Genomic DNA, 27,058 nt, shown 5'->3' with positions numbered 1-27,058 from the left:
TTACTGAGATCTCTACTTAACACATGCCATTTCTCAGTACAACATCCATTCTCAGACGAGAGAAGAGGTCAATTTCCTGTTTTAGAGTTGGAGCAAAATGACCTGCAAAGGTTTTTCACCTACTAGATTAATGACAACTGAACTTCTGTGTTACTGTTTCACTCAATTCAAAATCTCAACAGTAAAGCTCTGCTTGATCTCATATATTTCTCTCTCAGTTAAATCAAGAGCCCATGCATTCACTCCAATGGATACATACTTCAAGTACATTTTATATACTACCGAATATCCTTTTCACACTAATCAGAATATAATCATGAAACAAAAAAATAAACTGATACAGCTTGGCAGATGAAATTAAGTATCTGTATTTGAAATATTATTATATATCTAAGTTTTTCATGCATACTTTCCTTGGTAAGCAGATAAGAGTTGCATCTTAATTTGGATTTTTTTCTTTATTCCTCTTTTTTAGGATTTAGACCAGACTCTTTAAGATGACCTCTATGAAAGAATACCTTAAGCAGTGCAGTTCAGGGAAACACAGACAATGTTTCTGCAGAAGCTGGATAAGATTATGAAGACAGTAAGACACTTCATCTAGAGTAAGTGATATCATTAGCATTCTAAATATTTTGTGAATATTCATGTCAGTAATACCAGGTGCACTGTTAAATAGCAACACTGTGTAGGGCTACTCCAGTGTGACCTAAGTTCTCAGAATCCCAGTTTGGCAAGGGACTTCTGTGCCTCCTGAGCTCCACAGGTACTGAAGGTACGTAGGCTCACAGAGGTACAGGAACACACTTCCATGCTTTTAGAGCTACTGCTGTGCCTAGGTGAATAAGTGAAAGATTCCTCCCAGCACCAACTGAGGTAGAGTTGGAAGGAATTCAGTGGTTTGCTAAATTCATTTTAACATATAGTTGATGAAGACAACTGAGGATCTAGTTGTAGCCACCATATCAGCATTTGAAAATGTGTTTGAATTTATGTCTGAGGTGACTTGCCCCAAAACGATGCGGCTGAGATGGAAATACTTACCAAGGACAAGAAAACTTTTCCAACAGTTTTGCAGCTCTTGAATTGTTCAGCTCTGCAAGGGATTTGGTCTTACGTCTTCTAAAGCAGTTGATGCAGTAATGCAAGCATGAGTTTTTAAACAAAAGAAACAATAAATTAGAACCTTGTAAAATTTTAGAGGAATGAGTCTGTTTTAGTCTCAAAATAATTTCTAGTGCTGTTTCTAAGACTAAAATACCTTTTAAGTTAAAACTCTGTTTAAAAGGTATGCAGTCTTACATAGTCACTAAATGATCTGTTCACTCATTAAAAGTCCATGAAAGGAAGTTACAGCCAATATGGTACATTTCCTAGATGCTGTACCCAAGATAGTACTTCTTCCTACCAAAGTCATTTAAATATGTCTCTGAGGTCAATCAGATTTAATTGATCTTGCTGTAATAACTTGGTGTCATAGCATTCTAAACAAATTCTCTCTGCTTATTGTAATGTTTCTTTTACAGTACATTTTATTGTATTTTATTTCAGATTATACAATCTGCCATTTATACTGCATTGTACATTATTATATTACTACATTGTTTTATTATAATGTCCTTGAGATCTACAATTAGAGAGCAGTTAATTTTCTCAAGCCCTTTACACAGTAGGGCTTAGAAGTACGGCAAAACTTGGCTGCAATAAGATTCAACCTTTGGGATGGGTGCCAAAAGGTGGCAGCAAGCTGATGTACCACTGCACCATACTGCAGCAATTTTCTATGTCTCACCACAGAACCAAGAATGCATGCTGAATGAATAAGTAGCATTCCAACTCCAGCATTTACAGAAATGCTGCCAGGCTTCCTAGCAAATCTAATTTGATGAACAACCCCACAGATTTCAGTCAAATAAAACTCTAGCAATTATGTTTCTTAAAGGTCAAAGAGGGAATAACTTTATCTTTTTGGAATAAGAAAGGTCTGCTGTCTTGGCAGAAAAGACCTGTTCACCCTCTTGTTAAGGCATGAAGTAAGAAAGGAATCACCAGAACAGAGGACTAGTGCTCCTACTGTAGAGGACAAATAGAGGTTACTATGCCAGGGTGTTGCACAGAGACATAATTATCCAAGAATACTCCAAAAAAAAAATTAAGTCTAGTAAATAAATAGTAAAGAGTATGTGGGAATTTCTTGTCCAAAATGTCATGTTTATTTGTAGCTTTCTACAGTAGTCCTGAGCAACCTAGAACTCATATAACAAATATATAACTCAAGTAGAATATGAATAATAAATTCTGAGTCTATTATTATGAGTAATTTGGGGAATGGAGGGGGGTTCAGGAAGACATAAATCGTTCCTGAGTTACACAATAAAAATAAAAGACATTTTATTTCTGATCAGCTACTCCATTTGAGTGAAAGATAGATCAAGGAAGAAATTTATACTTTTATTATGCTTATTCACAGGAGTCCTGAGTGGATTCCTGGAACATTTTCAGACCCTACCTGAACAAGCAAACATATCTCTTTGTTTCTATTTTAAGTCATCTTAAAATATTTAAATGTTTTCATGAGAATCTTGTCTGTCCTGGGGCAGTATGTGGACTGCTCACAAGAATTATCAAAATAAAACTTCTCCTGAAGGTATTATGTCTGATGCTGACACTGATCGTGTAAGGTGCTAAGTACCTTAAGTAAGTGTCATGGTATCTTCAGGGCAAGTATTTAATAATGCCCATGATAAATGTAAACATGTACTCCTTTTTATACAATAAACAGGCTCTGCTCTACTCATATTTTGGGGGGAAAAAAACACAACACAGAATGTGATGTGAAGACAGCCTTTATCCCTCAGTCAACTCACCGAATTTTAAATGTTTCCACTAAAGTTCAAAATAGATTATAAATTACACATAAATTACTATATGATCTTATTGGTCTTTTCAACCTTAAAGATCCTATGATGCTATGATTCTACTTTTTCTTACAGAGCACTGTTTATTTGGTGCTGGCTGAAGCCTCCCTTAGTGATGCTTTATGAAAAAGTACATGCTAGTATATTACTTGTACATGAACATATAAAATAAATCCTATTTAATTTTTCATTAAGTTTATGTAAAAACTTGAGAGTGCCAATTTATTAATTTTTATTTGACATAGACACGTGAGATATATTTTTGTCAGCTTAAATTCTTAAGATCCTGTGCTTGAAGAAAGATCTCAAGATCTGTAATTATAACGTTACAACTTTGCTCAATTCCTGCATGAAAAAACACAGACTTCATTCTATTACTTAAGCCTGGGATATGAACAGATTTTCTCCTGCTTGTGCCAACAACTGAACACCTACTTGTTTCTTTTGATTCTGAAAAAAGTACTCGGAGAAACTCAGAATACCAGGCTGGCTTAATTTGTATGCTAAACTCAATATTTCATTTAAATACTCCACTCTGGGGTCCCAGATGCTAAACAAAACAGAACATCAAAATTTTAGTTCTGCAAAATTAAGCTACTCTTGTTTTTAATCCCCCCCAGAAAGAATAAAACCTTTTTCAGATAATAGGTGAAAATGAGGATAATAGTTATCCATTAGCCAATGTCTGTACAGTGCAGTGAAGATGAAGAACTCCTAGCATTTTCATCACCATATGTTTTCATCCATTTCGTTAGCTGCAGCATGGAGAACAAAATCAATAGACTGTACAGTATCTAAGGGCTTCAGGCTTCAGCAAATAAAACATCAAGCTCTGAAAAGTGAAGCAAGATCTATACAAAAAAGATGCAACACGTGACAATTCCTGGAAAAAGTTTATCTTTATTTCACCATTGGCATATTTATTCCTGGGTGACTGGGACTAATTTTTTCTCACTTATTAGTGAAACTACTGGATTTAATTTGAATTTGCACTGAGTATATGGCTCATTCGTTAAGTTCCAATTGTAGTTTCTTTTTCAATTCATTGATTTCTGTTAAGATATATTTCAGCAGGGACTCTGCTACAGAACATGTATTGCCAAGAAAGGCCCATGTATGAACAAAAGAAACAAAAATGGATTTACAGTATGCTGACATTGACTGCATCTATCAAATGATATGCTGGTAATGATAACCAGTATTTTACCTAGTGTTAGGAAAAGCACTTTACAATTTGACTTACGTCCACTCTAAGTATTAAAATGATGTACATTTTAACAGTAAATAAATTCTGATCAATCTGTTAAGTTCTCTGGTCACTGCACTACAGGAGAACACATCTGGTAGAAAAGTGCACTTCATCATCAAGCTGCTATTTTCTCAATACAAAAGTCATATAGACAATGTCTGGAAACCATCAAATATGTCTACCTTTTATAATAACCGTTACATTCTCTTAACAAGGAGAGCTCTTAAACATACCAGCAGCACAAGAATTTAAGGAGCATGTATTTTGCTGTAACGTAGTCTCTCACTTGAACATGTCTAGTTTTATCATCACTAAACTTTAATTGCAGATCAGAATAATTGTTACTTGAATTCTATTTCAAATTCTTTAGGGATCACATGTAGCTACCTAGAGACACTACAGTTTACAGTCTGCTTTACTGTCACTTTTCTAAATCCCATAGCATCTTTCTTTACGCTATCATGGACTCCCCTTCCCTGTAGGTCATGACAGCTGTCCAGTACAAAGAACTACGTCTGTACCAAAGACCTCACGTTTCCTCTTTCCTAGGGCCGTTTGTACAGTCTGTCCCATTATCATCAGTGTTACAACAATGAGGTTTGCTGAGAAATGAATACAGACAAAATTATATATAAAAGGATACTTAAAGTCAATACATAATGGAACTTAAATGAAAATTTAAAATAAATAAATTAGCATGCTTATTACTTTCCAGAGATCAATTATTTCATAAATAGTGCTGGAGGCATGGATTTGAATTTTAACTGAAGTGAAAAGGACGGAGGTGAAATAATACAGAAAGACTTTAGAAATAAACTAAGAAAAAACAACTTCCTATATATCACTCAAGAGTTAGTAAGTAAATGCATGTCTGTATACATTATGTGAAAGGACAGATATTAAACTACAGAAACACATGTAGTTCTCTTCCATCGGTTCTAAGTAACTCTGAATACATCATCAGTTATTTTGTAGCATATTAGGATTATCATGAGATGTCTTTCTAAATCCACTTAAAAATGTTCCTGTTTGCCTCTAATCCAAATTACTGTAGTCACTGCAGATTTCATGCAGCTAGGCAAAGATAATTCTGCTTGATCAGTTCGACTTTAAACCATAATGACACAAGCGATCTATTCTCACTTATTTTTATTTGCCTTCTCTGCTCCAACTGCAGCCCAAAACACCACTATCACGTGTGAAGTAGCAGCCTGGGGAACAACCATTTCATAGGTCTGCATAGAAGGTCCAGAGCATCTTATAAAATTAAATGTTATTGCTTCAGCAATGAAAAAGCCCAACCCTGCTAATTCTTACCTACATGAATAGCATCATCTTTACTATACCAGCAGTAAAACTGAAGGCTCTAGAATTGCTCAGCAGGTTTAGGATTAACTACCTATCTGTGAACTGAAGTCTCAAACCTAGTGTTTTCTAATCTTGAAAGATAATCTTTTCATCCAAAACCACAATTATGAGAACTATTTTGAAGAAATACAACAGCTACTGCTCTGCATAGAAAATGCCTATATATCATTGGCTACAGACAATAAATGAAACACTAGAAAAATCCACTGCATTATACCCCAAACTGTTCCTGTTTATACTGAAAGTGGCACTAAAATAAGTATTGATGTCTTATCACCGTTGTGCAGGTCTGCAAATCTGCATTGGCCTTGATCATACTGCATGACAAATGAGAGTGCCGTTTCCAATTCCGGGCCAGCCTGATGCACCACAACTATACTATTGCAAAAAAAGCATATCTTGTTTGTTCAGGACAAGCCTGTTCCGAGATTTTTTCTGTACTTTTTCACCTTTCATTTCGGCTTATGTGAATTTAAGATCTTTCCTCAGAGTTATTTATCAGTGAAATCCTGACATGATGCAGAGGAGTTAGCTGAATAATCCTGGAAAGACACTTTTTAGCATGACCACTGTTGTGCTTTTTTACAACTGCAGAGAGCACTAAGGTTTCAGTGGAGTTATGGGAACAGCCTTAGAGTAACTGATTAAAGAGAGTCAACATGGGAGAGTATATATTTAAAAAGCTATCATATTATGAGCAAGCAAAACAGATAGCTGTATATGTCTAAAATGTATTCCAAATTGATCTACTAAGAAATGAATCCTTTTGTGGAATTAGAACAGAAGTGTGACTAGCAAGAAAATTATAGGTCACACAAAAGCAGCATAATAGAGCACCAATGTGTAAACCACATGAAAAAAGATATATTCCAGAAGTAACAGCAGCGTGCACTGCAGGCATCTAACTCCCCTCTTACTATGAGATCAAAGTCTATACTGAGGAAATACGTAATTAGCACTGTCTTCTAAAAGAAAATACAGCAAGCAAAACAGTCGGAAGAGTGGGAAAAGAAGTATGGTAGCTCTTGTCTACTTTAAAAGATCAAGGACAACAAAAATGTTCCCATTCCAAAGCAACAAAATCTGTTTCTTTAGGATAGAGGCAAACCCGTATGGGAGATTCCACAACCTTCCTCTTGCTCTCTGAAAGAATTAAAGGACTGTTTCCAATTGAATGTAAAGGTGTTTCCACAATAACAGTAACTAATGCTCTGCAATTAGCTGAGCTAAATCCACTGATCAATTCATTACATCTTAGCTGGTGAAATAATGACAAAAGAAAAGCCCAGTCTGCACAGTGCTTTGCACTTCCAATCAACAACTACAATAGCACTGGATCCCTTCTAAGACTACATGCAGCAGGGCTGGGGTCCTTCCCATGCATGCCTGCTTCGAGAGCGCTTCAGTTTAGTACTCCTAAATCATTTGATATACTCTTTACTGTCACTATTCTTGATAGCATTTTTCCCACAGGTGGAAGACTCCAAGAATAGTGAAACTGGATTACAGGACTGAGTCAAAAGCTGTCAGATTTTTCTGCCATGATCTCTATCTATTAGATCTACAGCGTCTGACAGATAGAGGTTTTTAGAACCAATTACTGAACCTGCACCTGCTTCTTCCTGAAGCTAACAGCCAACCCCAATCAGTTATGTCCTTAATGCAACTGTATGTCTTTGCCACAGAGATAAATTAAGGATGACACATTTCACATCAGGCTATATCTGACCCTGTGACACTGCACAAGAATTCATTAGGAAAAATGAACATCAGAATTCATTAGATAGCCTGAAAAGTCTAACATTTTTCTTTTAAAATTATTATGGTTGAAAAACAAAACCCAAACCCCCAAACAGTTTTAGTGCAGAGCAGGCATGTGTGCACAACCATAAATAACTGGAGTTATACCCGAGGCACAGATGTTTCAAGCCCAGATGAAGAGGCTGGCCCAAGAGCACCTCTTTTCCACACATACACATAAGCAGATGAGATTTGTTTGTTCACTTTTTTGCTCTGTGTATGTAAGAGGACATATTCTTGTGTTTCTCTGGATTTCATTTGATAACTATGTATCAGATGATTATTGGAATTCACATACATCTCCTTGTGGTATTTTTCTGAAGGTTCTTCCCAGCTGACAAAACCTAATTAATGTTAGGGTCACTACTGGATGCAGTTTCTTAGAACAGTCAACGACAGCAATCCTGGTATTATTTCAGAAGATGCTGGTTGTAGTTATATCACTGTTTCCTTGCCTTTCTAATGAAGGAACAAAAAATTGTTTTGTTTTAAATCAGAGTAGGTTGGAAACAGCGTAATAAGATGTGACAGGTTACAGCAAAAGTCAACTCTTGAGACTTCTTTTATTTCCCCATGCCAAACTTGAGGATATCATAAATTCAAATCCTCTGTGCTAGTCATAAAATTTTAATTAGCTAAACTAAAATTACTGGTACTTTTTACCACTGTTCTTATTTATTTCTTAAACAACTAGATTTAACACCACCAAAATAGATTGCAGATTGCAAAAGGTTACCACCTGTATGTTAACACTTCCACTTCTGCCTACACGTGAGCATTCTATGAAGCTTGATTATAATTAATCAGTAATCTAGTCTCTTCTTTCTCACTGCCAAGTGATAAATTAACTATCAACTACAATCACAGATGGAATATTAATTTCTACAGTGCCCTAGGGGTACTTCTGTATGTAGTACAAGATGCCTCATGAATGGATCTGATTCAAAGCTTTAGTAGAGCTATGAAACAAAGCTGAGCAAATCTAGTACGGATCAGCTGCATCTATATTAAAACCAAAGATGCCTGCATCAGCAGTTTTAGTAAGCAGCACTGAAGAACACTGAAGTACATAAGAACTTAAATTTAGATATCACATGAAAGAATGAATCCCCCTTTCAAACGCACAAAATTAAGCACCTTTGTTTGCAAAGCATTAGTATTACCTAGAGGTTTGTGAAAAACACTTTGACTTTCAAGGTTGAAATATGTTCTCTAAGGACGTCACTGTATGTATGTTGTGCAATGAGGAAAGTTCTAGTAGGCAAATTATTTTTTTTCCCTAGTTGCTCTGCAGCACATACTGAAGCATCTCTCCACACTCACGAGCAGCAGATGGATCCAGAGGTTCTGCCTCTGGTTTCGCCTGTTTCTCAGCTCCACATTTGCCACAGGCTTCATCTTGCAGCATCCCTCAGCTTTCTAGTGCATGAAAATGACCTTTGCACAGGTGAAGAAATGATATTGAACTGTTCTGTTTCCCTATAGTCTTTTTCATGGTTTCTCTGCATTTTTTAGCTTTTGAATGTTGTACAAGACAGAGAAAGTATTATTTTTTAATACTGGACGGAGCAAGTTCCATAAAATATTAACAATTTTGTGGCACTTGGAAGTAGCAAAACACACTTAAGATGCATTACATTGCAAAATTACAGTATAATCGAACACACATTTCTGATTTAGTAGCACTGAAAGCATATTAAATCTTGGAAGGGGAAATTCTGTTCTCTATCAGTTTTTCAACGTCTATAGAAAACTGAATACAACATGAGCTCCTAGTTAGACTATATATAGAGGGAATGCAGCCTCTTTGTAAAGTGCTAGTCTGTATTTTGCTAGCTTACTGCAACCCAGCACAGAATTATCCAATCAAGGCACCTGGTCATCTGACCACAAATTGTTTGAGTCTTGAGTCTATCAGCAATCCGGAATGGCATTCACAACACTAGAAATACAGCACAAGAAAATGCTTGCCGAGAATAGGATGGAAATCACTGAGAGAGAAACAGTTACTTCAAACTTCTAAAAGAATATCACTAATTCGTATGAAGCTTTCCCTCCATAGAATTTTAAATTCCTTTTTCATTTTGCAATCAATCACTGCAGCATATATAAAATAATTTCAAGCTTTAATTATAAAAGAATAGGCAATGTACTTTGAAAACAGTGTAAAGATGTAGCCAATTTAGACATTTCAAGCAAGACTCATATTTTGATTTCACCTTCTGTTGTTGCATCCTGCATTATGGGAGGTGTATGGGAACTGTTGGATCATGACCTGAACCTCTGACTGACCACCTAAGGCAAGCACCAAGTCAGCCACAGGAGCATGGGTGAAGGCAATTCACCTGTGTGACTGGAAGAGGTGGAGCCAGGCTCCATCTCTCCTAGACCTCATTTAAGGGCTGACTGCCATTGAGGAAGGATCTCTTCCTGGAGATCGCTCCTTGTGGAGTTTTTGTGGGCCTGCAACACTGGTGAGCACCTTTCATTTATATCTGATTATCTTTTCTAACACGGTAATCTTACCAGCAACTTCTCTGTGTACTGTATAATATCTGTATACTTATTTACCGTACAGGGAGGTTATCATTTATTGCATGGCAAGTCTCAGAGAGCTGCTGTGGACCTAACTGCTCGGTCTCTAGCACAATCTGATATGAAATAGCAGAGCAGATGAGAAGCCTAGCAACAAGTGGTGGCAGGGGAAAACAGCTACCAGCATTGGCTGCCAGACCTATGCAACTGAGGAATAATGCCCAGAAGGGAAAAAACAGCATCACCTGACAGCTTATATCTAGACTACTCCATAGAAGTACTTCTATATCACAATGTATTGCATGGAGCTCCCCCTACAGAAATATGAATAGCTTTTTTGCACTATGTGTAAAACCTCATAAGCTACTGCAGATTCATTTACAGTCAATTAGGTACTGTGAGCTTTTGATAGAAAACCCCATTGCATCTGTATTTACAACCTCTGCCAAAGCTTGGGGTCTTGTTAGGCTCACAGAGCACAAGTTTGAGTTCTTTGTTACTAGTTAAAAGGTTTTTGGAAGGAAGAAGCATTGGCTATGTGCTAGTGAGCTGCCTTCAGCTGATGTCCTTTAGGAAGGCTTATCCTGAATTTATCAGCAGAGAGCACAAGAAAGCAGCACTCTTCTTCAATCATGGAAAAAATGAAAGGATAGCTCACAAGGTCACTCCTCAAGAAGCCACTGGGTTACTGTTGTCTTAAAAAAAAACCAACTCTGAACCTACTATATATAAAGCATATATCATTTTTGTTGAATAAATCCTAACAGTTCAACTGAGATCTATCTCATGATACCAGTAACTGCAGGATGCTTCAAATATTCAGATATTTCAAAACCTCAGTGTCTGAAGATGAGTATTTATAAACTGCAAATGAAAGAACTAGTTCCTAGTAGTATCAAGCAACATATTGGCAGATATTAAATCTTACTGCATAAATAATCTGATTAGAATCATAGAATCACCAAGGTTGGAAAAGACCTCCAAGATCAAACAGTTCAACCATCTGCCTGACACTAATAATTCCCCACTAAACCATGTCCCTTGGTAAAGCATCTGAACATTAACCTTAAACCTGTACTTGTGAAACCTAACAGCATTTACTTTGAATTTTCAATGTAAAATGCTCAATGTAAAACAATTTAACTAAGAAAGCAAATGTTGAGAAGCAGGGTAGGCTAAATGTTCTTCACTAGTAAGTTGCTGGATGCAGAGAAACTGCTACACTGGACTTCCAGAGGGCATGACTGAGAACTGTTTAGGGCATTGGTGGGGAGAATCCCTTGCAGAGTCAGTCCTTAAGGGCAAAGGGGTCCAGAAAGGCTGGACATTCCTCAAGAGGGAAATCTTAAAGGCACAAGAACAGGCTATCCCTGAGTGCCATAAGATGAGCTGCTGGGAAAGAAGACCCATCTGGCTGAACAGGGAGCTCTTGCTGAGACTCCAGTAAAAAGACTGTACCACCTTTGAAAGAAGGGATGGGCAAATTGGGAAGAGTACAAGGATGTTGTTAGGATACACAAGCAGAGGGAAAATTAGAAAAGTAAAAGCCCAGCAAGAACTTAATTTGGACACCACTGTTAAAGACAAAAATGATTTACAAATAAGCAAGAGGAGATCAGTGAGAATCTCTGTCCTTTACCAGCTGTGGCAGGGAATATTACCACTAACGATGAGGAAAAGGCTGAGGTTCTCAGTGCCTTCTTTACTTCTGTCTTTAATAGTCAGGCCAGTTACTCATTAGGTACTCAGCCCCCTGAGTTGAAAGACAGGGATGGGGAGCAGAATAAATGCTCACAATTCAGGAGGAAACAGCCCCTCACTACAAGAAAGACACTATGGAGCTGGAGCATGTCCAGAGAAGGGCAATGAAGTTAGTGACGGGTCTGGAGCACAAGTCTTACGGGGAGCAGCTGAAGGAACTGCAATTGTTTATTCTGGAGGAGGCTCAGGGGAGACCTTGTCACCCTCTACAACTCCCTGAAAGGAGGTTGTAGCAAGGTGGGAGTCATACTCTTCTTCCAGTGTGCTATAGTTTCTTTGAGCTCTGGTTCTCTGCAGCTTACTATTTATATCCTGCAGATAGAGCTTTCAGTTTCCAGAAAAATAGAAAGCACTTATACAAATCACAGAATGGCTTGGGTTAGAAGGGACCTCAAGGATCATCAAGTTCCAATCCCCCTACACAGGCAGGGTTGCCAACCATTAAGCCATGTACTAGATCAGATTGTCCAGGGCCACAACCTGGCCTTAAGCACCTCAAGGGATGAGGCATCCGCAACCTCTCTGGGCAGACTGTCCCAGCACCTCACCACTCTCTCAGTAAAAAACTTCCCCCTAACATTTGATCCAAATCTCCTCTCCCTTAATTTAAAACAATTCCCCCTTGTCCTATCGCTATCTATCCTTATAAGAAGTTAATTTCCCTCATGTTTATAAACTTCCTTTAAATACTAGAAGGCTCCAATGGGGTCTCCCTGCAGCCTTCTCTTTTCTAGGCTGAACAAGCTGAGTTCCTTCAGCCTGTCTTCGCAGGAGAGGTGGTTCAGCCCTCTGATCATCATGCCCTCCTCTGGAGATTTAAATCTGCTGTGAGAGCAGTAACTGCTCTGTATATTGAAGGATCAGGACTTCATAACTCTAACAGAAGGAGGTAATTAGTAAGGTAAAGGGTTAGAGAAAGCCTATTTTCAATTCTACTGAAGTATCTATTTCAAAATGTTATTGTGGTATTGTGTTAGAAAAATTGGGTCCATCCAGACTAAAGTTTTCTGAGATGTGAAGTGTTTTTACAGTTGTCTGACCAATGCAAAGCATGACATTTGAAAAAAGTCTTGCTTCACCAAGTGGTGACTACTCTACCCAGATTTCTACCCATGAAATTGCAATAGCAAAGATAAGAATTTTATTATTTTGGAGAATTGAGCTGTTTTACTTGTTTTTCTCACTCAATATCCTTATTGCCTGAACAGAAGATTTCAAAGCTTTGTTTCTTTTCTGATGCTACATCAGAACATAAAGAACAAAAAGTATTCATCTCTCACTGAATAAGCACTTTGAAACCTTTGCTAACTTCCCAAACATGCCACTTCTCTTTGGGAAGTGATGGATTCGAGTGAAGTGGCAGAGACAACTGTTGAAGCATTATGGATTCTATTCATCTCTGGCTGGAAGACAGGGTCAGATCCAAGTACTAATTTTAAGAAAGTCCTGAGGTCTGAGAAAGAAAACTTACCTGATGTCAAGTGCTCTGCAAATTGTAGTGATTACAATAAAAGACCACTCAGCTGTTTGGAAAATAATGAAATACCTTTATGAGTGGTTCAAAATGAAGGCTGAAAGAACTTAAAGGCTGAAGCAAAATACTGTGAACAGATTGTTCATCCTTTGGGATAGAGGAGAATGTTACCTTTAAGTGTAACACACTCAAGGTATAAAACAAAGTGTGCAATTAGCCTACCATTAAAATATTCTTTTTTAAAAAAAAATGTGACTTGCACTACCTAGACTGCCTACTCTGGATTGATAAAAGTTTTCAGTGAAGGTGGAGATAACATTTCTTAGAAATCCACAGTCAAAGTTCAAGTTAAATCCTTGACAGAACAGACTTTCTATACTTACAATGTAGGCTTTAACACTGTTGCTTCAAAGGTGCTACTTAAAGCCAGGAAGTCAGATGCCATTAGCTGCTTGGGTTCTGATGCACAAGTCTTCTTAGCCCATCAGATTCTAACAGCTTGTAGAACAGAAGGGAGCCATGGGGATCTCATCTAGCTGGAGTTGTTGAATACTGGAAAACTAGGCTTGCTCAGAAAAAGCAGAATGACAAAATGCTGGTTTACTCCTGATCTTGGATGGTTCTGGTAAGGAAAAGAATGGGATGAATATTTATTAAAATCTCTGATGATCTTCAAAAGGGCATCCCGCTTTTATGTGCCTTCTGCAGCTATACAGTGGATTCCATATGATTCAAGGGAAAAAAAACACCAAGTCAATTGCTGAGAGGTTAAACCCCAGTAGACGAATAACTCCTGAGCATAGTTGCCCTGCTATCAACAGTCTGCTCAAAGGCTGAGGAAGCATTCATTTCCCTTTAGACCTCCATGAAGACAGTGAATGTTTATTTCATTTTTGCCAAGTCATTATAGGGAAAGCAACCATTTGAAACACTGGAGACTGTAGATCCACCTCTCTACAGTTTGGTAAAACTGAAATACTGTCATTATGAAAACAGACAGAAATATTAGAGCAGAAATTGTAGATCAGATTGGCATAGGTTTTTGGCAGTTCATACTATGCTTTTCATACCTTTTTAGACCACATCTTGGACAGTTTTTGTATGCATGTCCTAATTACTTCAGCGAAGTACAGGAGACAATACCTTGCTGGCTCTTCTTGTGCGTTGCTAGAGGTCGGAATGTTGAGAATTCTTGTTATCTGGTAAAATTCTAAATTCTAACTATCAGAGATTTTCAGCCTATTTTCTGTGGCTGTTTTGGAGTTGTTTTTTTTTTCTTTTCTTTTCTTTTTTTTTTCTATATCTCAAATTTGAATTAGTCTGTCTGTAACTGAAGATGTGAAAGTTCACACACTCATGGACGGAGTTTCTCTATTAGTTATTGACAAGCTAAGTAGGCATCAGTGCAGTTCAGAACAAGAAGAAAGCTGAAAATGCTCTGTTAAGCAAATCCAAAAAGCATTAATGCGGCTTCAGCCATTCTCCTTAGTAGAAGTACTCTGTGGTTGAACAAGATGCAGTGTCGGGGTTAATTAGGTCAGCAGTTGGTGTCAACACAAGATTGTTGAAGACTGCAACTTAGCTGACTGCAGCGTGTTAATTCAGTAATGGCATCATATGTAAAAAAAATCATATGTAACAGTTCTATAAGATAAAGGGCATTAATCCTGCAGTGCAAGGTTGCTGTACTTCTGTATAAGGGAAGGCTATAGCTGAACACAAGTATGGAAGACAGCTACACAAAGGAAATGCCATGCTCCATAACTGCTCATTACCTTATTTGTTTCATACTGGCTATCAAAGGATTAGGATGTATTTTGAGGAATGTTAATGAAGCTTTAGAGATACATGTATAAGCTTATATGAGAACAAGATTTTCCCCTACATTTTATTTCATTTGTGGCTAGATAATACCTTGTTTGAATGATCATTACATTTCCTAGGCTAGGCTCTTTGATAATACTTCCGGTAATTAATGCTTTTCCTTTCAAAATGAAAAAAAAAAACAAAAAACAAACAAAAAAAACCCCTAAAACTAGTTTCAGCTCTATAATAAACTTATGATCAGGTGAAAATACTTCAAACTTTACTGTTTAAAAATGGCTTGAGTTTTCCCTGTGACTTGTCTTAATGATATGAGTGACTCTGTGGTCTTCAGCGTTCTTCCTGTGACAGGGAGACTGGCACGAGGCTCAGCAGGAAACATCGCTGCTGGCCCCTCAATGGATGGTGTGAAGAAGAAAGCAGAAGGAAAGACTACTGCTGCACTAGCCTGAGGAGGTGGCAGTCACTGTGTCAATGGACCAACACATTACAAGCTGTGAACCAGACAGCTAGGGTCACCCTATAGAGTCACATGCTCACCTGATGTTGTAAGAGAGCCAATCTTAAATGCAATATGGACTTCATTCCATCAAAAAACAAGATTGACTGTGCCAGAATATGGAAAGGCTGGGAAAGTTATGATTACCAGTGTACTCATCTGATGTTTCCTAACCTTGTGATGTTATTTACCAATACCACATCAGGCTACTATATTACCTTAAGTACCAGATTAATTAATTAGGATAATCATTACACAGATAAAAACATGAAACGCTGTGGAGTAATTACTGACAAAACAGCTAGTTCAGGAACTCTGTATGGCACTTTGCTTGACTACTGTTATTGTCAACTGTTATAAAAAAAAATGATAAACACTACCTCAAGTTTATACCGCTCAAGTTTCTTAATATTAACCAGCATCTGCTTATTTCCACTACAACTGCTATAGCATTGCCAGTCACAAAGATTCCAAAATTAAAGATGTCATACTGTCCTCAGATGTTTAAAGTACTTATTCACAGTTTTTCCATTCTTACAGCCAGTGTGAGTAGAAACCTGAAGCTGAGATTCTCACACACCAACAGCTGGAACATTAGCCAAACCATGAAATATAACAAGACTCCCAATATTAAAAAGTGTTATCAAATCTCAGTTCAATGCTAACTGAAGAATAAGGATAAGATTCTACTAAATTTTGATTTAAAAACTCCAAAATAAATACAGATACGTGCACAGAAAAGAAAAATATTGTCACAGAGGGCCAGCAGTGCTGCCATAATAATAACAACAAAATCAATTTCCCTCCTTCCAGCCCTTAGGAAGCAAATCACAGATGACTATGGGTCCTTACCACATCAAAATGTAAAATGTCTTTGTACATTTGCTCATGAAGCAAAGCATTCCTACACCAAAATGACAGCAAGATATTTGTATGACAGAAAACTCATTGGTTAACAGTTTGTTCTTTTCATGAATGTTGTTGTACAAAGCAGTAACAAGAGTAGGATAGCAACACGGATAAACCATTAGGCAACTATTCTGCAGACCTCAGTACTTCTGGTTCAGTCATCAAGCAAGGCAAATGATTCTAGCCAAGTCATTTCAGCATCTTTCTGTCTGTAACACAGGACCATTTACTTTCTTTGCTTTGACACTTTCTGATAAGATGTTCAAAAGCTATATTTCACCTACTTCATATGTGTTGAATACTAAACAGGGACAAATATCAGTGGAAAGACATGCTCTGGAGATACTAAATTATCACTGCACAGAGGTGTAATAGAAGTGCTAAAAACCCTAAGGTGCTCTCTTTCCAAATACTGAAAACAGCAAGTATCTCAACACACAATTTTGGTGTCACTTCAGGAAGAACAGAGAGAGATTTCCACCCACCACTGAAAGCCCAAAGAAAAACCCTTTATTATAATTTTTTAAAAAGACTTACAAACACACTACTGCTTCTACACTGGTATCTCCATGCAAAGTCTTCCAACAAAAAAGCCTTCATAGTATTGGAGTAAATAATGCAATGCAATTCAGTATTTACTAGGAGTGCTCCTCTCGGTTGCTCATTTCATACCACTGATGCAGCACTAAGCATGACACTTCTAGTTACCAACAGAACAGTTTCTGCCTATCATCCACTATGCCACAGCTCTTATCTCCTGGGCCATAGCATGTCAAATACTTCTACATAATTAAAGCCACACTGATTGACTGGCTAATAATATCACAGGGATAAGCTGCTTTTAAAAGCTTCCATATCTTTAATCAAGAGTTATGTTCCAGTAACACAAGCTTGTGTGTCTAAAGAATTGTGTGTATGTATGTATGTAAAAAACATTCTTTTTTTTTTTTTTTTGTACACAGCTGAGCAATGACAAGAAAATACTGTTATCCTCTGATTTCCCTTTGTAATGATAAATCACGGACTCTACAAAGGATGGAAGAGGCACTTGCTGAGGTAGGCAAAATGCACGTTTTCATTAAGTATGGAAATTATAATTTATATTCCTCTCTTGACATAAACCTTTATTGCGCAGACCCTTATCAGATTGTGTTGGTTCATTCATCTCTGGGATTTCTGATGTTGCTGTGGGCTTTCTTTAGTGATTAAAAAACAAAACAAAAACAAAATCACCTGCAGAAGTCAGAAATATATGATCAAATGAATGACAAGGTTTATGCCTTATCAGGTTATCTTATATTTTGATGTACTTTAACGTTAACAGTTCATTCTTTTTAAATGTAAATATGTTACTGGTAAATTTAAATATGAAGGCAAGCAATTCTGGTAGCATGGCAACAACATGCTATGCTGCAAAGTAAGAATCTGAAACCAAGGCAGGCCTTTGCTTCTTTCCCATCCTGGATCAAGTTATAACAGTGAAAATATCTGTTCTTTGTGAGACTGCACTTACAATTATTCCTACATTGGTAGTTGCATTGGGCTTGGAAACAATATGAGCATTAAACACTGGGACAGAACTTGCACCCTCACTCAAGACAATCTAGCAATCATGAAACCTGGTAGCAAGTAGTATCAAATCTCTGAAAACCTTTCTGGCCCAGGAAACTGCAGTCAGGGTGGCCATCCTTAATAGAAAAGCTACAGATTAGAACAAAACATTAAAAGAAAATAAAATCCCTCATTCCCAGGAGAGAGATTTAGTGTGTATTTGGTAGCTGTAAAGAAATCTTCCTTCCGAATGAGAAACAAGCAACTCCATTTCCATGTATTCACTCTGATGTGTTGAAATGGCATCCTTTTTGGCTTTAAGAGTATGAGTTTTGAGGCCTATTTTAACATCTGACTAAAGCAAAAGGGTTCAACTTCCCTTGCACTGAAGTGTTATTTCTGTGGTAGCTAGTATCAGTGATTCTAGACAGTAATGGCAACCACTCGGTATCATTTCGCTCTCATTGATATCAAACAAACAAACAAAAAAAGAAACAAAGAACAAAAAGCTATGCCATTCCAGATCAGAATCCTGTCTGTGCAATTGTTCTTTTTAGTTGCTCCAGTTTCTTCAGTAACCAGGCACTCAGTTAGGAATATATCACCGTTTTGCTGGGGCAGGAGAAGGCAATATTAACTAGCACTTCTGAGACTCCTAAGACAGGCTAACCAGTCAAGTACAGCAGAGGATGCTAATTTTGAACAGCACAGTGAGAGACAAAAATTCCACGCAAACACCCTTGTTTCTGTCTAATGTATGAAGGTAGCAAATACATGGAGGGCTGTGGGGGAATGCTATTTTATTTCGTTTTCTTTCTCTCACATAAAGATTAGCTATTTCACAGAATCTGAACACTGAATACCAAATAGAGCTACTTTTTCTGGGATAATCTTTTGCTTAGATAGGTGCTGTCCTTTGTGGAACTTGGCCTTCTCCCCCTGTATTAGAGCTTGTATAGTGATGGGGGAAAAAGCCGTGTAGCATAAAAATACTTGGCTAAATGGTTTGGTATACTTGGGGGGGGGGGGGGGGGGGGGGAAGGCAGACAGGCTGAATTTTTTGTTGCTTGGTAGCTGGTTATTCTGGTTTAATGCACACAACACACCAGTGACTTATATGGCTAATGGTTATAAATATCTAAAGGGAGGGGGAGGCAAATGGAGAAGCCAGGTTCTTCTCAGTGGTGCATAGCAATAGGACAAGGAGCAATGGCCCAAAACTTGAACATAGGAAGTTACTTATAAAGATGCGGAAGAACTTCTTTACAGTAAGGGTAACAGAATACTGGAACAGGTTGCCCAGAGAGGTTGTGGAATCTCCTTCTCTGGAGATATTCAAGACCTATCTCAATGCCTACATGTGTGACCTGTTGTAGGGAACCTGCGTTAGAGGGGAAGTTGGACTCAATCTCTTGAGATCCCTCCCAGCCCCTACAATTCTGTGATTCTGTGACTTCATAGTTTTGTGTTTCATTCCATTTGAGGCAAGTATCACCTTGACTAGAAATACAGCTAATGTCAGCCAGACTATACCTCTAAATATTCTCTTTTGAAGCCTACACTTCAAAAATTCATCACTTCCTCCTCCTCAGAGAATTTTCACATACAGACTATCACCACCACCAACACAGATGTCATGTTGTGCCCCCTCTTTTTTCCCCCCAGTGCTCCTCTTTTGTGATGTGCTATTAATATTTCTCTAATCAGTTTACAGCTCCTAAAGTAATTCAGCATTTAAAGATCTACAGGTACCTTTACGTAGATGAGCTTTCCCCAAGCTTTATTACTAAAACCACTCCAAAACTTCCTGCCCTGTTGCTAATGCTTCATGACAAGAAGAGTTGGTTCCATCTGACTTTTCACGTGCTTTGTTTCTTCCTTGGTGTGAAATGCTAAAATGCCTTTATCTTCTCTGTGATTAAGAATTCTTGGTGCTACAGGGCCACTAGTGGCCTTCTGCATGGCAGGAAGCCTACGGACTTTCTTCTCTAGATCAGTAGGGATCACATCTGGGTACAGTATGTTTGTGGAAAATTAAGGTAACATTGTCACTATCTGTTGCCACTTTGTTAGTGGTTTATATTAACTGTTAAAAGCCTCAGATATGAAGGGTCTTCTCCACTTAGGCTCTTAACACTGTGGGACGTAAAGATGAAAGTCTGTATGTAAGAACATAAATTCTCAATCTCTGCTTATCTGCTAAAATATGAACTTTCTGTTCAATTTTTACTGGAATCACTATCTCACTAAATCTTCACAGAGCCTTGCAGTGTCATGCTAAGATAACACTTAGCTGTCACTCACAACAAATCTAAAATAAAACAACATTAAAGCAGAGATGACTGTACAGTCACTGCAGCAAGAGTGCCTTACAGTAGAAAAGGGAAATGAACCCCCAGATCCCCAAGTTATCTTGTTACTTGGTGTTCTGGACTGCAGCAGTCAAGCAGCTAGACCTGCAAATCTACCTCAACAGTGTCACCTCCCATGGGTTGTGTTACAAAACCACTGTTGGACTGTAACCTGTGGGCTATGCTTATGACAGTGAGAAGAAACTTTCCTGCTGTGACCACTAAATCTTAGCTGAATCTAACCACTGAACTTAGGTGAAAGAGTTCTACTACTTCTTCAAGGATTACAAACTCTTACCACACAAAGGTAGAAGAGTTGTAGAAGAAAAACTTGCAAGGTCAGGTATCTCAGTTGTAGAAATGTTTTAAGAAAGAAAACGTAGCAGATTTCACTCTTTGAAAATGATCACGGTTATGATACAACTGAATGAACCTTAATTACTGAAGACTGTAATTAGAAGTACTGTTCTCTAAGGGAAGCTTCATCTGTAATACTTCAAAATAGACAACTATCCCAAAATACTCCTTCTGTAACCACCAGTGGTAATCCAGGTGGATAGCAGCATTGCAGAATTACTGCTACTTGAAAATCCTTATCTTCAAACCCCATACTGCTTACAACTGCCATACTTCTTCCATCCAAGATTGTTTTTTGTTTGGTTTTTGTTTGTTTGTTTGTTTGTTTTTAATATAGGTATACACACACATATATCTTTGGCAAACTTTCTTTACCTCTTTATCTTATCTACCTCTAATTTAAAAGCAGGTGATCCCTTCATGCATTGAATACATTTTAGAGTATGCATCTACAGCATTAAATCACACAGCCTTATCATATGAGAACAGTAAGACTTCTATCTTCTTATCCCCACCTACAGAGCTTCTAGTCCTTTCCCTTTTGCCTAGGTGGAAGTACCTATTAATCCTACAGTTTTCTGTAGCAGCTCTGGTCTACTCTAACTCAGTCCTCTTGAAGTGCAAGTCATCCATCTCTGCTGCAGTAGGTGAAGACAGTAAGTACTGCAACAAAAAAGGAAAGAAACATAATGCACTCAAGTGACAGTGCATTTACCTCTGAGCATCAGAAATAAACACTTCGTTCTGTATTTGTTTTTACCAATGGTATAAGATCTTTCTTCTGGAAAATGGTACCATTAGGAGATAAGACTCAAGTTTTGACAAAATTTAGACTTGAAAGAAAGCCCTCTTCTCACAGATGCCATAATGAAGTTTATGTGCTATGTGTTTAGTTTCTGCAGGCAGGACAAACCTAAAGCATTGAACATTTCAAGAAATGCACAGTGCTTTCTGGTGTTGCTTTTCACACAGTCTTCAAAGGTAAATAGGTCATCAGGAAAAAAACCAAATCAGTCAATAAATAATCCTAACATTTTATTGCTCTCCTCAGTAGACAAAAAGCATTTTCAAATATCCAAAGTACTTACAATGAACATTTTTTAATCAGCAATTGGACGTTTTGTGTAGCATCTAAAAATTAGTGGATTCTGGCTCTACTTGCAGGTCTTCCTCTTAAACTTGTGAAATCCGTACAACTGCACTGGTGCTTTATTTTCTGCAGCTATAAGAACTACTGATATGTCTCTTGCACTAATGTTCCAAGGCTTTAACTGCCTGACAGGAGTGCCAAAAAAACACTACTTAGAGAGTGCATTCTTCCTTTTGTTTACACCAACATTAAAATATGAATTTATCAAGTAAATATCTCTTCCCCAGGAGGCATGTAGTAATGTATTAGTTTATCAACAAAGGTAATAATAGTTGGCCAGTGTATCATACTGATACTACATTCTGTCTTAGCTGAGATACACGGGTAAGCCTTAGAAGGGAAGCACTAGTTTCTCCTAAGTTCTGTGTTCTGGAACATCTTCTTCCTGTATCAGTTAAGGACAGGCACAAACATACAACTGTTTGCAACATCACATGAAAATTCAGGTTGGAAAGAATGTTGGAGGTCTCTTTCCCAACATTCTGTTCAAACCATGGTCTTCAGAAGGGCCATATCTGGTTCCTCAGGGTATTATACAGTCTGGTCTTAAAAATTCCCAAGGATAAAGACCACACAACCTCTCTGGGCAACCTGCTCCCATGTATCATTGTCCTTGTGGCTGAAAAAATTATCTTAATATCCAGCCTGAATACCTCTTGTTTCAACAAGAGATTGTGCCTGTAGTCTCTCATTCTCTGCCACACACCACTGTGAGAAGGCTTGCTCTACTTTCTTGATTACCTCCTTATAAGTACTGGAAGGCTGCCCCCCAGCCCTTCCTTTCTCCAGGCTGAGCGAGCCCCACTCCCAAAGTCTACTTTCATAGGGCCTGGCCTCCAGCCCAACCACTTGGGTGGCCTCTGCTTAACACACTCCAGTTCATAAACATCTTCCCTGTACTAGATGTGCCAAAAACTGTATGCAGTTTTACAGATACAGGGTAATTAATGTAGAGTAGAAGGGAATAATTACTTCCTTCGGTCTACTGGCTGCATTCCACACAGATGAAGATACTGCTGGCCATCTTTGCTGCTAAGGCACATGTCTGGTTCATGTACAGCTTGATGTCCACTACAGACCCAGAGCCCTCTCAGCAGTGCTGCTCTCCATCCTCTATTGTTGCAATGGCTTAAAGCATGGGCTATTTTATTCAAGCACAGATTAAAAAGGAAATGGATATAAAAGGTCATTAACTCTAGGCTTCCCCAACTAAGGTTGGGTTCAAACGCTTCAACCACCATTTAGTTCTGAACAAGATGATGTTTATTTTTCTCTGTGAGCTGGTAGCCAGGAACAGATCCCTTCTTGCTGGATTTCTTCACCTTCAGCACAGGAATATAACATGGAAGAGGCTTAAGCAATGGTATTTTTGGAAATTAGCAAGTATTCTTGTCAGAATATCTGGAGAGATGGTACAATTACACTTCCTGAAGTAGTTCCTCATGTTTACAGTGTTAATCAAAGGTCACTTTTTAAGGACCTAGCTCTTGTTAAAATTTATCTCCAATCCCCAACCTGAGCTGACATCAACCAAGTAACTCGACAAAAGATCGCTCTTCAAGATGCCCCCCCTTAGAATCATAAGACTGACCAAAAAAAGCTGAGCAACCATGACCTTTTCAGCAACACTTTTTCTTTATGATTAGAGGATCAGGGAGAAGTAATAATGCAGCTGATGATTAGAGGCAACACTGCATCTTTAAAAATAGCCTCAGCTATTTCTAAGTGCAGATAAGACCTAAACCATCACAGAATGTAGGCTTTGGAAGCCTGACAGTCAAGGTTTGCAAGGACAACTCTGCAGCATAAAACCTTATAAGCCTATAGAGGAATAAGTACGGTGGCTTCTCCTTCTGTGATTTAGTACCCATAGCACAACATAAGGAAATAAAAGGTCCATCCACCTTGGCTGTCCCACACAGAGGATAATCTGGACCATATAGTGATAAATTTCCATCGTATGCTTTAAGAAAAGCTTCGGTCTTATACTTTTCAACATACAGATAACCAGCACGTACTGTGTTTTTACTTTTAAGTGCCAATAAACAATTACACAAGAATTCCTTTTAAGATTATCTTATGTAGAAATACTATTGCTTACACACAACCACATAAACCTGTGATAGCAGTTGCTTCTGTTTTTCATTTCTGCTGATAAAATGAGGGAGCATTGGGCAATCGGCAAAATAGATGGAATACCTTCTCTGCAAACAGATTTCCCAGCCCCCTCCAGGGAGATTATACAGTGGCCTTGACAAGGTAATACAACTGAAACATTTCCATTTCTTACCCGAACGAGCCACAGTCATTTATGACTTTTCTTAAACCTCAGTGTAATGCACATAATCTCTGAATTGCAACCAGATTTCTGTCGCCTTTATTTACACTTCTTATACGCCCTCACTGCCACGCAGCAACCACCAGAACGACACTGAGGATGCTAACTACACAGCCCTGTAAGCGCAGACTGCCGAGGCAAGGAGCCAGCCCTCACCTCCCGAGATGCAGCCAGAAACGCAGCATTCCCCTCCTCTCCCCCACCCCCATCCCTTTTGTTACGGCAATACAAAAATTGTATTCAAAAACTGCTCCAAAAGGGGAAAGCAGATCACGATGTAATGCCTGGTGCTGTTTATCCCAAGAAAAATCGGGAGTTCCTCATGGAGTGGCTTTCTCCCCTCCAGATCTCATGACGAAGGGAGCGGAAAAAAAAAAAAAAAAGAAGAAAAAAAAAAAAGCAAATGACAATCTTTGATCCGTTTGCTACACGGAAGGCATGAAATCAGAAACAAATACAAACTCCTAGCGGTGCTGCATTGCATGAGGGCTCCTCCTGCGTTTCGTCTGACTCTATTAACGGACCCTCGAGCCTCCAGCCCTGCAACAAAACCCTGACATTGTCCATGTACCGCGCCGCCGGTCCGCACCGGAGCGTCCGCATCAGCGTACGGAGCCGCTCCGGCGCGGCGGGGCTGAGGGGAGCCGGGCGGGCAGGGCACGCCACGCCGCTCGGGGCGGCCGTCCCGCGGGGAGCAGAGGGGCAGAGCGACCGCCGCGACGCACCGCTCCGCCGATCCCCGCCGGCTCCGGGCGGCTGAGGGGCGGCGGTGGCACTGCCTCGCGACAGCGGGAGGAGAGCGGCCCCGCGCAGCCCCGCACGCCCGAGCTCCACGCCGCCATGCCGCAGGGCTCCCCGCGCCGCAGGAGGGTCCCCCCGCGGGCAGCGCGGTTACCGGGGGCAGGGGATGAGGCGGGGGCGGCCCCCGCTTCTGCTCTCGAGGCGCGCAGCGCCCGCGCGGGCCGAGGTTGGCCCCCTCAGCTCCCGCCCGGCGCCGCGGGCTCCCCGCTCCCCTGAGGAGCCGCAGGGATGCTGCCGCCCCACCCGCGGCGGAGCCCCGGCCCCGCTGCGTCGCCGACCGCCGGGCCCCCGCCCTGCGGCCCCGCTCCTTACCCTGGTTGACAGCGGCGATGCCGGTCTCCACCCCGCGCCGCGGCGACCGACACGGGGGCAGCTGCAACCGCTCTTTTGTGTGCCTGCCTCGGCGCCACACACCGAGACGGCTGCTGGGCCCGGGAAGCTGCGTGCGAGAATACAGGCGGCCGCCCGGGAACCTGCATGGCACATAGCGCGACCGCCGCGGCGCCTCAGGGAGATGGGGAGGCCCCCGCCTCGCTCGCGCCTCGCGCCCTCCTCGCGCGCGCCTCGCTCGCGCCTCGCGCCTCGCTCGCGCCCGCCTCGCCTCAGCTCGCCCGCCTCGCCCCGCCGTGCGGCCGTCCTCGCGCCCCGAAGCGCGGGCGTCGCTCTCCACTCAGCGGGTGCTGCTCGCACTGAGGCTGTGTGGAGGTCGTGGAAGACCCCCTCGCGCTGCCCTGCGGGCGGCCAGCGAGCTGTGGTGCGCCCCTGGGCCTCACAAAATGGCACCGAAAGCGGGTGGCATGGTGATGGGGACTAACCTGCCAGGTACTGGGACGCTGAGCAGAGCTGCCTGCTGGGGCTGCCTGCAGTAGCCCTCAGGCATCATTAGTGCTGGAGGCCTCCAGGCTGGCAACCACATGCACCCAGTTTGCACACCCAGGAACCCAGCTCCGGTGTGGGGCATCACATATGTTGTCAGTCTTCCATCCCATTTTGCTAAGAAGTGCACTCCTGAAAGCGATCCTGCTGTTAAAGGCCTTGGGTTGAGGTCAGTCATGACCTGTTGAGTGAGATGCTCCACTGCAGCAAAATCAAATAAAAAAATAGAAGTCTGAACACTGCAACAAGGCTTAGCACTTGGCCTCTGACATTCACATTCCACCCTAGGGGCAGACTTGAGATCGAATCACATTTATCCTCTTGTGCTGATAATACATAAAACCTCCTATATAAGAAATAAAAAGGAAGTGAGCATATAAACAGGAGGGGGTACAACTGGTTACAAGGGTGGATAGTGATAGGACAAGGGGGAATGGTCTCTCCTGAGACAGGAGGATTAGGATATATATTAGGAGGAAGTTTTTCACCCAGAGGGTGCTGACGCACTGGAACAGGTTGCCCAAGGAGGCTGTGGATGCCCCATCCCTGGAGGCATTCAAGGCCAGGCTGGATGTGGCTCTGGGCAGCCTGGTCTGGTGGTTGGCGACCCTGCACACAGCAGGGGGGTTGAAACTCAATGATCATTGTGGTCCTTTTCAACCCAGGTCATTCTATGATTCTGTGATTCTATGATTCTCCAAGAATCACATTTCTTATGGTGAGTGACAGACCCAGTTGGTATCTCAGGCATTTTATCAGAAGCAATGAGATCTTCCCACAGCAGCCAGGTGATGGTGGTTACTTGCTATATAAAGGAGAATATGTGAGATCAAGTGCTTCTAGGCCGATTATGACAGGACTTGCTCATTAGTATGCAGATTTCAGACTCGTAGCTATTGACTGTAAAAAGTAATCTTTGTCAGGACAGCAAAAGTGAAAAGCCGCCTTAATGTAATTATATTGCATTCCAGTCAGCTCGGTCTCGATGTTCACTCTGCATCCCATCCAGCTTGGTACGCTTTGTTTGCCCTGGGGTAGCTGTACCAGTTGCTTAGCACCAACTCAAATTCCATCTACATGCAAAGGCCTTTCATGGAAACCCAGCTAGTGGATTTTTTGTTTGTTTGTTTAGGCACGATTTCTGTTAAGATTCACACAATAGCCATTTGCTATTAAGCTGCTATTTTTTATCTTTTTTTTTTTTTTTTGTCTGTGGTACCTTCTCTCATCAGTTTATATCCTATGCATATCTTTGACTTCAGTTCTCCTTTGAAAATAATGAAACTCAAACATTACA

The 27,058-nt window shown here is 40.1% G+C and overlaps 2 protein-coding genes across 20 annotated transcripts in view; one reads left to right on the top strand and one right to left on the bottom strand.

Moving 5' to 3' along the window:
* The window catches only part of MPHOSPH10 (M-phase phosphoprotein 10), a 1,076,704-nt gene that overhangs the window by 1,032,127 nt on the left and 17,519 nt on the right, over nucleotides 1-27,058 (top strand). For 2 of the 3 annotated variants that reach the window (XM_025154008.3, XM_025154009.3), the window contains 2 exons: nucleotides 476-605; nucleotides 17,300-17,393. In XM_025154008.3, the coding sequence (XP_025009776.1) occupies nucleotides 17,347-17,393 (47 nt within the window). In that variant the 5' untranslated portion in view covers nucleotides 476-605; nucleotides 17,300-17,346. The remainder of the gene's footprint in view (nucleotides 1-475; nucleotides 606-17,299; nucleotides 17,394-27,058) is intronic. The other variant, XM_046899309.1, reaches the window with a different exon arrangement.
* APBA2 (amyloid beta precursor protein binding family A member 2) overlaps nucleotides 1-27,058 on the bottom strand; it is a 91,831-nt gene that overhangs the window by 63,191 nt on the left and 1,582 nt on the right. For 4 of the 17 annotated variants that reach the window (XM_015278988.4, XM_040706884.2, XM_040706883.2 and 1 more), the window contains exons 1-2: nucleotides 25,198-25,309; nucleotides 1,045-1,122 (exon numbers count right to left, since the gene is read on the bottom strand). The exons of 2 other annotated variants lie outside the window; for them this stretch is intronic. The gene's annotated coding sequence lies outside the window, so the exon portion shown is untranslated. Of the gene's footprint in view, nucleotides 1-1,044; nucleotides 1,123-13,488; nucleotides 13,728-25,197; nucleotides 25,310-27,058 lie in introns of those variants that run through there. 11 more of the 17 variants (XM_413771.8, XM_015278991.4, XM_015278990.4 and 8 more) reach the window with 5 other exon arrangements.

This window comes from Gallus gallus, chromosome 10 (genome assembly GCF_016699485.2).
Source record: "Gallus gallus isolate bGalGal1 chromosome 10, bGalGal1.mat.broiler.GRCg7b, whole genome shotgun sequence".
Classification (NCBI taxonomy): domain Eukaryota; kingdom Metazoa; phylum Chordata; class Aves; order Galliformes; family Phasianidae; genus Gallus; species Gallus gallus.
Note: the sequence above shows the minus strand (reverse complement) of the source record. Positions and strands in the feature narration are given on the sequence as shown.